The 12,734-nt window shown below is 45.7% G+C and overlaps 1 protein-coding gene across 1 annotated transcript; it reads right to left on the bottom strand.

The window, feature by feature from the left end:
- Positions 1-8,587: 8,587 nt before the first annotated feature.
- LOC141147459 (olfactory receptor 1f45-like) lies at positions 8,588-9,520 on the bottom strand. The gene has a single exon (XM_073634696.1). The coding sequence runs from the start codon at positions 9,518-9,520 to the stop codon at positions 8,588-8,590; it is 933 nt and encodes a 310-aa protein (XP_073490797.1).
- Positions 9,521-12,734: the final 3,214 nt, after the last annotated feature.

Raw genomic sequence — 12,734 nt, 5'->3', positions numbered from 1 at the left:
CCGTCTCTGACCGCATTGTTTATTTTAAGTGTTTTAATAACTTTTTTAAAATAAAGGCTTATTACGGTTTTATGCTATGTGAACCTTTTTCTTGCAGTCTCCACTCTAATTCATCCCAAAGGTGTTCTATCGGGTTGAGGTCAGGACTCAAGTTCCTCCACCCCAAACTCGCTCATCCGTGTCTTTATGGACCTTGCTTTGTGCACTGGTGGGCAGTCATGTTGGAACAGGAAGCGGCCATCCCCAAGCTGTTCCCACAAAGTTGGGAGCATGAAATTGTCCAAAGTGTCTTGGTATGCTGACGCCTTAAGCGTTCCCTTCACTGGAACTAAGGGGCCATGCCCCACCCCCAGAAAACAACTCCATATCAAAATCCCCCCTCCACCAAATGATTTGGACCAGTGCACAAAACAAGGTCCATAATGACATGGATGAACGAGGTTTAGGAGTGTGTCTTTGGGAATGTTTGACCATTCTTCCAGAAGCGCATTTGTGAGGTCAGGCACTGAAGGCCTGGCTCGCAGTCCCCGCTCTAATTCATCCCAAAGGTGTTCTATCGGATTGAGGTCAGGACTCTGTGCTGGCCAGTCAAGTTCCTCCACCCCAAACTCGCTCATCCATGTCTTTATGGACCTTGCTTTATGCACTGGTCCAAATCATTTGGGGAGGGGGATTATGGTGTGGGGGAGTCAGGGGCGGATCCAGAGTCTAGTCTCGGGAGGGGCACTGCCAGAAAATATATTTTTTTGGGGTACATCTATCGGGTAAATGGCTGGTGTTGGCGCTTCAATCATCACGGCACCATGGTTGTTATGGTGTCAGGATGATTGAAGCGCATTATTACTATTATTACATTGTTATAAAAAATTAAATAGTTTAACTCACCATAATGCAGAATCAGTGGGAGCCCCGAGTGTGTAACTTGCCACGTCACCTGTCACCAGATGCATATTGTCACTTGCCACGTCGCCTGCCACATGTTGCGGATTGTCACTTGCCACGTCACCTGTCACCAGATGCAGATTGTCACTTGCCACGTCGCCTGCCACATGTTGCGGATTGTCACTTGCCACGTCACCTGTCACCAGATGCAGATTGTCACTTGCCACGTCACCTGCCACATGTTGCGGATTGTCACTTGCCACGTCGCCTGTCACCAGATGCAGATTGTCACTTGCCACGTCGCCTGCCACATGTTGCGGATTGTCACTTGCCACGTCGCCTGTCACCAGATGCAGATTGTCACTTGCCACGTCGCCTGCCACATGTTGCAGATTGTCACTTGCCACGTCGCTTGTCACCAGATGCGGATTGTCACTTGCCACGTCGCCTGCCACGTTTGCGGATTGTCACTTGCATGTCACTTGCCACGTCGCCTGCCACATGTTGCAGATTGTCACGTGCCATGTCGCCTGTCACCAGATGCAGATTGTCACTTGCCACCTGCTAAGGTGGTCTCTTGTGTCCCAGAGACAGGCAGCAGAGAGATGATGTAATCTCTCTGCTGCCGCAGCTGCCTGCATGGTGGGGGGGGAACTGCAGGGATGCAGGGCGGGCGGTGAGAGATGATGTCATCTCTCTGCTCCCCCGCCCGCCTGCTCCCTGATTGGCCAGCAGCCGCTCACAAACACGTCAGCGGTGGCTCTGTCACCTATGGAGCCGCCCGGCGGCTCTTTTACTCACAGAGCCGTCCAGCGGCTCTTTTACTCACAGAGCTGCCCAGCGGCTCTCTCTCTCACGGAGCCGCCCGGCGGCTCTTTTACTCACGGAGCCGTCCAGCGGCTCTCTCTCTCACGGAGCCGCCCGGCAGCTCTCTCTCTCACGGAGCCGCCCGGCGACTCCTTTACTCACAGAGCCGCCCAGCGGCTCTCTCTCTCACAGAGCCGCCCAGCGGCTCTCTCTCTCACGGAGCCACCCGGCGGCTCTTTTACTCACAGAGCCGCCCGGCGGCTCTCTCACAGTGACAGTGACACTCACCTGCATTTTTTTCGGAGGGGGCAATTGCCCCGTTGCCCCCCCCTGGATCCGCCCCTGGGGGGAGGGGGGATTATGGTGTCGGGGGGGGAGGGGGGATTATGGTGTCGGGTGGGGTGGAGGGGGGATTATGGTGTTGGGGGAGGGGGGATTATGGTGTGGGGTTGTCTTTCAGGGGTTGGGCTTGGCCCCTTAGTTCCAGTGAAGGGAACTCTTAAGGCGTCAGCATACCAAGACATTTTGGACAATTTCATGCTCCCAACTTTGTGGGAACAGTTTGGAGATGGCCCCTTCCTGTTCCAACATGACTGCGCACCAGTGCACAAAGCAAGGTCCATAAAGACATAGATGAGCAAGTTTGGGGTGGAGGAACTTGACTGGCCAGCACAGAGTCCTGACCTCAATCCGATAGAACACCTTTGGGATGAATTAGAGCGGGGACTGCGAGCCAGGCCTTCTCGTCCACATTAGTGCCTGACCTCACAAATGTGCTTCTGGAAGAATGGTCAAACAATCCCAAAGATACACTCCAAAAACCTTGTGAAAAGCCTTCCCAGAAGAGTTGAAGCTGTTATAGCTGCAAAGGGTGGGCCAACTTAATATTGAACCCTACGGACTAATGCCCCGTACACACGGTCGGACTTTGTTCGGACATTCCGACAACAAAATCCATGGATTTTTTCCGACGGATGTTGGCTCAAACTTGTTTTGCCTACACACGGTCGCACAAAGTTGTCGGAATTTCCGATCGACAACAACGCGGTGACGTACACCACGTACGACGAGACTAGAAAAGGCCAGTTCAGAACCAAGAGCGGCACCCTTTGGGCTCCTTTTGCTTATCTCGTGTTAGTAAAAGTTTGGTGAGAGACGATTCGTGCTTTTTCAGACTCGTGGCTTTCAGATCGTTTTCTGCCGTTCAGTTTGTGCTTGTGGGTTTGTATCTGCTCTTCAGTGCGTGCAGTCAGTTCGTATCGGAGTTTCCTGTGCGATCTTGCCCGCTCGTTGCTGTTTTTCAGGTCGCTCTTCACAGGCCTTGCTGTTCTTCAGTGCGTTCTGTTATTTCGTTCTGAGCAGCCGACCGTTTTCTAGCCATGTTTCCTATGCGTACTCCTCGTACAGTTCGTGCTGTGCGGGGGCTTGGCATTGGGGTCCTGACCTTGACACAAGTCCAGTCCATGAACAGGGTGGGGAGGAGTTCATGGACCAAGAATTGGTTGCTTCAGCGTGACCAGTTCTGTCATATGCCTTTGCTCCGTGAGATCCGTGAGAATAATCCTGATGATTTCAGGAACTTTCTCAGGATGACGGACCCCGTGTTTCACCGTCTGTTGGCTTCGCTGACCCCCTATATCAGCAGGCAGGATACCTGCATGAGGCAAGCCATCACTGCGGAGCAGAGGTTGGTCGCTACCTTGCGGTATTTGGCCACAGGGAGAAGTCTGCAGGACCTCAAGTTCTCGACAGGCATCTCCCCCCAGGCTCTTCTTTGTGGACATTTACTGCTTGTGTTTGTTTTAGCTGACCCTGACAGAAATGTGTGGAGTCCAGAAAATGTCGTGATTGTGTAACCTTATACAAAGCACTGTTGGCTGTTATTTACTAAATGCAAAGACACTTTTCACTACAAGTGCACTTGCAACTGCACTGAAACTGCACTTGTAGTGCAAAGTGGATTTGCCCTTAGGAAATAACACCCATTTTCTCATAAAACAACAATTACATCACCCCAAAAGTGTTGTAGCGTTGAGACAATAATCCACACATTCTTGATGAGCAATCTTTTTAATACCTGCACAATCACATGTGCATTTACCAAAGGTTTTTATGACAAACCAACATGTTTGTTGTATAACAATTTTTGTGGTGTCATTATCCAAAATCAAAATGTGCATTTTATAGAAAACAGGCCTGTGTAAAACCCACAAGAAAGACACAAATCTTGATCTTACAAAGTTCACATTTGGTAGAACTGGAAGGCAATATCAGACATGAGTATTTAGGAACTGTGTTTGATATTGTGTTCAGATGGGGGAAATCACCCCAGGAAAAGCCACATTTGGAAGATGCACACAAATTTCACAATGTCAATATGTGCTATCTGCCATCAGGGGGGATCAAGGGACGTGTTTTAGGGGAGAAAGCCCTTCCTCACCGCTACTTTATTATTGAGGAAGGGGTTGCACCCCCAAAACGCGTCCATTGATCTCCCGTGATGGCAGATAGCACATGTTGGCACACTGTGTGCATCCTCCAAATTTGGCTTTAGGAAAAATCACAAAAACATTTCGCACATTGTAGCACACAAAAGAAGAAAGTGATTTGGAGGGGTTTTAAACTCGCCCCAAAACATCAATGATGTTTTTATATTTTGGAATAACATCATTGATGTTTTGCTTGATGTTTTCCAATTGTAAATTACACCCCATGATCTCCCCGATCAGGATCTGGGCACTTTCGGATGTGAAAGGATCTTCATCCACAACCTCACGATCACCTAAAAAGAGAGGAAACCCAAAATAAATTAGGTCTAAAAAAAATGCCGCCCTCCATCTCTTATCTGAGCCTGTGGTTGCAGACACTCACCTGTTGTGGTGACTACTTCCACCACGTCTTCTTCCTCCTGCTCATCTTCTGTTGGGTGGATTTCCCCTTCTTCCAGAGGGGGGGGGGGCTCTGATCTCCTCGGATGAGGGGTGTCCTCCGAGTCTTTTCTCCCCTATGTAAAACAAAAATGGTATAATTAGCACACAGATATTTGATGGCAGAACTATAAAGATGAAACATTGTTTGGAAGTGGGGTACAATGATCTATTTTAGCCGAGTTCCAAGATGGAGCTTTTTTATTGGCCTTTGTCAAGCTGCAATACTTCACCTGTTTTGTACAAGCTTCACAGATGTAGCCCCCCCTATAGTATACACTGGAGCACCTGTGTGGCCCCCTAATAAAAAGGGTGTTCTTGTGTCCCACACTAGTGCTCCAGTGTCCAGATGTGAAAACAGCTGCTCAGTGTCCTCTCCTTACACAGAATCTAGTTTGCATTTCATTCTAGTAACAAAGCCATCTACACAACCCAATTCTTTGAAGACAAGTATAGGGCCTCAAAATGGTGGCCAAATGCATATGGCCTAAACAATGGTATTTTATCGTCCGAAATAAAAATGTGTGATCCAAATGAATAATGTGCCCATGAACATGAAAGTTGCCATTTTAAACTGTACAACAGTTCCTAAAAGCACATGGAGCAGCACGAACGTAATAAACACAAAAAGAATAGGAACACAGCACAGCTACTTACTTTTTTGCAGCACTCTCCGGATCTTTCTGTACTGCTTGTGTTCTCGTAATTTCAGGTCCGACCACCGCTTCCTGAGCTGATCTTTCGATCGTCGTACCCTGAATTTCCGGTGCAGACTTCTGACCACTTTCGCCATGATCTTGGCCTTTCGGACATTGGGGTTGGGGTAAGGCCCATACTTTCCATTATAGTCGGCCTTCTTCAGGATGTCCACCATCTCCAACATCTCCCCAAAGGACATATTTGAGTCCTTAAATCTCCTTCTGGATCGGGACGTTTCAGGCTCCGGCCTTTCCTCCTCCTCCTCCTCCTCGTTGCTGTACTTAGCACGATCCTGCTGTCTATCCGCCATGTGCTCTTCCTCCACTGCGCCGAACGAAAAGGGGCGGGGAATAGAATAGAAAGAACGTCAGGGGCGGGCGGTGTTATACGCATGCGCAGTGTGTATAAATCGTAACGCGCGCGTCTTACGTACGATCTGTGAGCGGACGAAGGAGCATCGGAGACACCGATCATGCTAATGAAGGTAGGATCTAAACTTGGGCCTATACTGCTTCGAAATTGAAGCCTATATTGTAACAAGATTAGGGGAGTTTGGCCTGACATTAGGCTTTGTCTTGTGTTGTGTCTTGCAGAGAAAATGGATGGGTTCAAGGACCACAATTTCCTGCCCCTGTTTATTGACAAGTACAGGGAGCTGCCCTGTCTGTGGCAAGTGAGACACCCCCACTATAATCACAAACAGAAGAGGCAGGCAGCGCTGGAGAAACTGCTGGAGTTGGTGAAGCCGGTGGTCCCCACAGCAACTATCCCTTATTTAAATGCTAAAATTGGTGGCCTGAGGAGCACTTATCTTAGGGAGCTCAAAAAGGTCACAGATTCCCAGAGGTCCGGAGCTGCAGCAGATGACATTTATGTCCCCAGGCTGTGGTACTATGAGAGACTGCGATTTCTGTCAGACCACACTGAAGTCAGGGAATCCCTCTCTACTCTTCCTTCCACCCTTCCTTCCATCCCAGCTGAGGCTTCCGATGTCCAATCTGGGCCTTCCAGCCAGGAAGAAGTGGAGGAGCCCAGCTGGAGTCAGGTATAGCATTCTTCTACAGATTTCTGGGCAATAAAGAAATGATGTTTACTAGATGTTATTATTGATCATTAATTGCTGATAAAAAAAAGTGTTTTACATATTAATAGACAGTAGTGGGCACCCAAAATTGGGACAAGAATGAAAACTGCTGGGCTCAGAAGGATAGTCTGTTATATTTGTTAACATTCAATTTGCAGCAGTCAGGAGGTGAAAATTGTGTGTGATTGATGTAAAAAAAACTAAAACTGTGTCCCTTTTTCATACACAGGAAGACCTCAGCCAGGAGGAGGCTGTGGAATGTGGCAGTCAGGAGGAGGCGGGGATTAGTGTCAGCCAGGAGGAGGCGGGGATTAGTGGCAACCAGGAGGAGGTGGGGCTAAGTGGCAGCCAAGAGAAGCCTGGGACAAGTCGCAGCCTGACTGAGTCTCTGGTTCCTCCCCTCCACCTGCCATACAAAAGGGCCAGGAAGATGACTCCCAGTCCTGTGCAGGATTCAGCGTACAGGCTGATCCAGGAGGCTTCTGCGTCCCTCAGAGCCTTCCCCAGTCCTGAAGAGGCCTTTGCCTGCATGGCTGCCACCAAATTGCAGGGCATGCAGGAGGGCCAACGCAAGATCTCTGAGGACCTGATTTATAAAGTCCTACGTAAGGGGTTGAGTGGGGAACTGACACACAAGACGGATGTCATTGAGATCGACGATCCTCCTCCTCCTCCTCCTTCTCCTGCTGCCACAACTCCACCACCACAGCCAAAGGCTGGAAGGAGGCGTGGAAGGAAGACCAAAGAGTGATGACCCTGGATTCAGTCTGGTCTCACAAAAGCTGCAGTCTCTCGTATGACCACAGCCTGGGGACACAGATGTCATCTGCTGCTTTCCGGATCTCTGGGACTTCTGGACCAGACTGCCCTCCCTTAGATATGGACTCCTCAGGCCACCAATTTTTCTTTTAAAAAATTGATGTGTGCCCTGGGGGTCCAAGGCTTCGCCCACTTCTGCAGTTTCTCCAGCGTTGCCTCCCTCTTTGTTTATAGTTGTGACCCCTTAATAAAATGTTTCCGTAAATTCTACTCTCCTGTGTGTGTTTTCATCCAAAAAGGACAGTTTGTTGGTGACGATTCAGGTACATTTCTAAAAACCTAAAATGTGAAATTAACAAGGGACAACAACACCAAACAATCTCCTACAGATTAAATAGAACAACATATCAATGGTGTTGTGGGAACTTGTCACAAAAAACACACAAACATTTTCGGGAGTACAAATCAAAATCACCAAAAAAAAACATTAAAAAAGAGAAACACAAAAAAAGATTCTACATTAAAGTCAAAAAAAAAAAAAAAAAATGTTGTCAGATGTGAAAAATCAAAATATATTGAGGGAATCCCAATAAATAGTAACGAAAGAAGTTTGTGAGAAGTGTGTGTGAATATGAGCAGCAAAACGACTTAATTCTTCTTACATTATAAAGAAGAAGAGAGTGCGCTGTATTAAACCATTTTGAACATTGCAGCGTGACGAAAGTGCTGTATCCATTACGAACGCTAAGTTTACCAGAACGAGCTGTCCCGTGTCGGAATTTCTTCTGAGCATGCGTGGCACTTTGTGCGTCGGAACAGGCCACACACGGTCGGAATTGACGCGATCGGATTTTGTTGTCGGAAAATTTTATCTCCTGCTGTCCAACTTTGTATGTCGGAAAATCCGATGGAAAATGTCCGATGGAGCCGACACGGAATTTCCGACAACACGCTCCGATCGGACAATGTCCATCGGAAAATCCGACCGTGTGTACGGGGCATTAGACTGGGATGTCATTAAAGTTCATTTGTGTGTGTGTATAAAGGCAGGTGTCCCAATACTTTGGGTAATCTAGTATGTATATATATATATATATATATATATATATATATATATATATATATACATATGTATTTTTGTGGTTATAGCACTAGTCATTGTATGAAAAGTGTTTGCACTTTATTGAGATATATATTTCTTTGTTTTGGTTCATTTTGTGCTAGTGCTGTCAGAAAGATTTTTTCATTTGTTTGTTCACTGGATCATTTAGGATAGCAGCTGCATGGTTTAGTGAAAGATGACATTTAGTTCTGTGGCACAGTTTTATTTTTGTTGATAACTAAAATTAAAAGCTAAAAAAAAATTGATGACTCATAATAATAGTTCAGAAATATGAAATATCATTCTGCAGTTTCTTCTGGTGAGAGTTCACGACCTTACTGTCATCTTCCCCAGAGCTCTGCGGACAGCACCTTTCAGTTCATTGTTTCTTAGACTGTATATAACAGGATTTAGAAAAGGGGTGAAAAATGTATAAAGTACAGATACTAGTCGGCCAACAAGAAAATTTTCATTTTTGGGTTGAATGTAGTTGAAGAATGTAGTCACATAAAACATGAAGACCACCGTGAGGTGAGAACTGCAGGTGGAGAAGGCTTTCCGTCTGCCGTCCTTCATTTTAATTCTCAGGATGGTTTTGACAATGTAGACATAGGAAAGGAAAGTGATGGAAAAGGCAACAAGAGCAAATGGCACCCCAACAAGAAAAATTAGTAAGTAATTGAGGTAAGTGTCAGAACGTGACAGTTGAATCAGCTGAAACAATTCACAGAACAAGCCCGGGATGGTGACAGAATCAGGGAAGGACAATCTTTGCGTACTAAGTGTGTGCATCAAGGAGTAGGCAAAGCTGAAAATCCAAATGCTGGTGACCAACTGAACACACAGTTTAATGCTTATTTTGGTTGTGTAATGCAGAGGAAGACAGATGGCAACATATCGATCATAGGACATAATTGCCAGAAGAAAGAACTCAGTGTAGGCAAACCAGGAGAAGAAGAAAACCTGGGCAATGCAAGTTGAGTATGATATCAGTATGTTTCCTGTAAAGTTGCCAAAAGACAGATGAGATACAGAACAGGAAGGCATGAATGTGTCTAAAACTGAGAGGTTTCCCAGGAAAAAGTACATGGGGGTCTGCAGGTGGGAGTCAGTGTTCACCAAGAAAATGATGAGAAGGTTCCCAGCCACGGTGGCCGCATAGACCATATGGAAGAACAGAGATAGCGGGATCCGAGCAGCCGTGAGGTCTGACAGGCCAAGCAAAATAAATTCAGGCTGAAAAGTTTGATTTTCACTCATAACTAAATTATTTTCACTACCTCCAGAGCTTCACTCTTAAGAATCTTGAGGAGATTGCAATAGACAGAGAAGGCACGCCTTCTTTTTAATGCTTTAATGTACTTATATTATTAACACAAGTCTGGCTCCTTCACATCAATGTTTTCAGCACCAATTACTTGACAAGTTTAATTTGGAATCAGAACCTCTACATTACATTTGTTTGGCACAAGGTGAAGAAAAATACCACTGGGATGTCCGTTATAGGCACTTCATTCTAAACCACCTAAAAAAGCAGCAAATTTATGGTTCAATATTATGTATATTATCTTAAGTGATAGATACAGTTGTGTAAATAGACCTATTTACAAAATTTAAGAAATTTTTTTATCAGTAGCCTACATGGCCAAGTGCTATAATAATACGACTAATAATAATAAACTTTATTTTATATAGCGTCTTTAAAAAAAAAAACGTGTTTATTGAAACATGTATGAGGTGCATACATAATATATATAACCAGTATAGGCAGGGCTGCTGATGGGGGGGGCACCGGTCCTCCTGTAGGGGGCCCGGGCACACAGGGGGTCCAGAGTGCAGGATAATCGGTGGAGCAGAGAACAGATGACAGCGTCTCTCACCCAGCAACTGAAAGCCGGTTTCTTCCCCTCTCCCTCCCGACGGCTTTCAGCTGCTGGGTGAGAGAACCCGGAGGGACAGATTTAGGGGGTGCTGGGGTGGGTTGTTCTGTGTCCACCCAGATTACAGTTCTGTCCCCCTGAGCTCCTGTCCCCACCCCACCCCCTGCTCCCGCCTGCACTCACAGCGGGGACGAGGAGATGGCAGCCTGGAGCAGTGAGAGAAGAAGAGCCAGTGGGAGGTGCGCTGTGTTGTGCTCTCCCCTTCTGTCAGAAGAGCGCTGGTCTATACAGTCCAAGAGACTGGATCACTCTTACTGTAGATCTCATCGCACTGTCTTCAGCATGTATACATTGTGATGAGATCTACAGTAAGAGTGATATGGTATCATGTACTGTATAGAATATCAGGGCTCCTCTGACAGGAGGGGAGAGCAAAACACAGCACACTTCCTATTGGTTATCTGTGTTGGAAAATGTAATGGGGATGTGGGGAGGGGGGATATGTACAAGGAGGAAGAATGGGGGGATATGTGCTGGGAGGAAGAATGGGGGCATTGAACAAGGAGAGGGGATGTTTGTGCTAGGAGAGGGGGTGGGGATTAGTACTGGGGGGGATTTGGTAGACTTTGTGCTGGGAAGGGTAATGTAGAGGGGGGTTGTGCTAGGAGGAGGGATTTGTGGGAATTTTTCCTAGGAGGGGCATTGAAGAAAGAAAATTTGTGCTGGGAGGGGAGATGGAAGGAGGAAGTGGGGGAATTTGGGATTATAGAAGGTTTTGGGGTGATTTGTGCTGGCAGGGGGGATTTGGGGGAGAAGATGTGTGCTAGTATTGAAAGTTTGAGAAGAAAGAGGATATGTGCTAGGCAGGTGATTTTTTTGGGGGTGAGGGAGATTTGTGCTAGGAGGGGGGACATTTTTATACCTGGGGGGGCACATCATGTAGGCTGTACGGGGCCCCATGATTTCTAACAGTGGCCCTGAGTAAAGGAATACATCTTGACAATCAGAACATACACAAGAGCAGCATGTGTTCGAAGAGAGTAGAGAAATTACAGTAGCATGCATCTAACAACAGTTATCAAAACTGGATGCTAAAGAATAAATAGTAAACCAACCAGAGTAGAACATAATATATCCATTGATTTGCTTTCCATACAGACAAAACTAACAGACACCTGAATCATCCTAGGTTATCACCATTACATTGTTTATTAATATAAGGTATTGTTGGTTATCAGATGAAGCAAAGAGTCCAACCAAGGACCCCAGATTTTGACAAACTTTGCAGGATACCCCCTAGCCTCGTAAGTCAACTTGTATAATGGATAATGGGAGGTTTTGATTGATTAGGTGTTTCCATAAATCAATACGGAGAGGATCTGACTTAACACAGTACAATACAACTACTTTTCTTGCATAGTAAAGTAATTGGTGTAAAAGCATTTTGGATTTGGTAGACAATTCAACATCATCAAACACACTCAGAAGGCGCCATTTAGGGTTACAAATATTAGGGAATTCAAAGGCTTCTGAGATAAAGGCAGTTACTGCTGACCAAAAGGGTCTGACCTTAGTACATGACCATACCATATTAAGGAAATCTCCCTGTTCTATGTCACATTTATGACATGTGGGGGAAATCCTCTTACTCATCAGGAAAAGCCTTTTGGGAGTAAAATATGTAGGTACCTTAACTATATCAGCTTGTCCCTGCCAGAGATTACTGTATCTGGGTAAGAGATACACACCGCTTTCCAGTCCTCTTGGGTGAGGTCTGGTATGTCGACCACCCATTTGCCTCAGGCCTTCTCTAGTTGTGGCAATGGTTTATCTAAGAGTAGGGCATAGTAAGTAGAGACAAGTTTAGAATGATCAGGTGAATACAGTGCAGGCTCTAGTTTGGAGTTACATAGCTGTACATCTCGTAATCCCAACTGGGCTTCTGCCGCATTGTGGAGCTGTAAATACCTAAAATGGCATGCCTGGGGTACCTGAAACTCTCACTGTAATTGTAAAAGTGTTTTAAATACCTGGCGATCATAATATAGCGTCTTTTAAAGGTAGCTTCTCAATGTGCTTTACAAAGAAAACACAAGAAATACACAGTATAACATTAAAGGAAAAAGGAACAATTAAGTGAAAGTTTGTCTAAAGAAAAATGTCTTTTAGATTTGATTTGAATGAGTTTAGAGAAGATGACTCTCTGATGTTCTTTGAAAGTGAATTCAAGATTTTTGGAGCATAGCAAGATAAGGTGGCAACCCATACATACATGTAAAGGGATAGACCAATCTCTGGAGATTATTTATTTGCAAAATTGTATAACAGAATCTAAGAAATTTTCATTGTTATATAGTTAGTCAGGTTTGAAAAAGGACCCATCTAGTTCAACCCCCCCCAAAAAAAATTATATAATCCCATATACGCAATCCTTCACCCACAGTTGATCCAGAGGAAGGGGAAAAAACCCAGCAAAGTATGATCCAATTTGCTACAGCAGGAGAAAAAATTCCTTCCTGATCCCCCGAGAGGCAATCGGATTTTCCCTGGATCAACTTTACCTATAAATGTCAGTACCCAGTTATATTATGTAC

This window comes from Aquarana catesbeiana, linkage group LG06 (genome assembly GCF_042186555.1).
Source record: "Aquarana catesbeiana isolate 2022-GZ linkage group LG06, ASM4218655v1, whole genome shotgun sequence".
NCBI lineage: Eukaryota > Metazoa > Chordata > Amphibia > Anura > Ranidae > Aquarana > Aquarana catesbeiana.
The sequence above is the reverse complement of the archived record's forward strand: the minus strand, read 5'-3'. Positions and strand labels throughout refer to the sequence as shown.

What these genes read in the sequence shown, in the direction of transcription:
- LOC141147459 (XM_073634696.1), bottom strand. Translation starts at nt 9,520, where the DNA reads ATGAGTGAAAATCAAACTTTTCAGCCTGAATTTATTTTGCTTGGCCTG.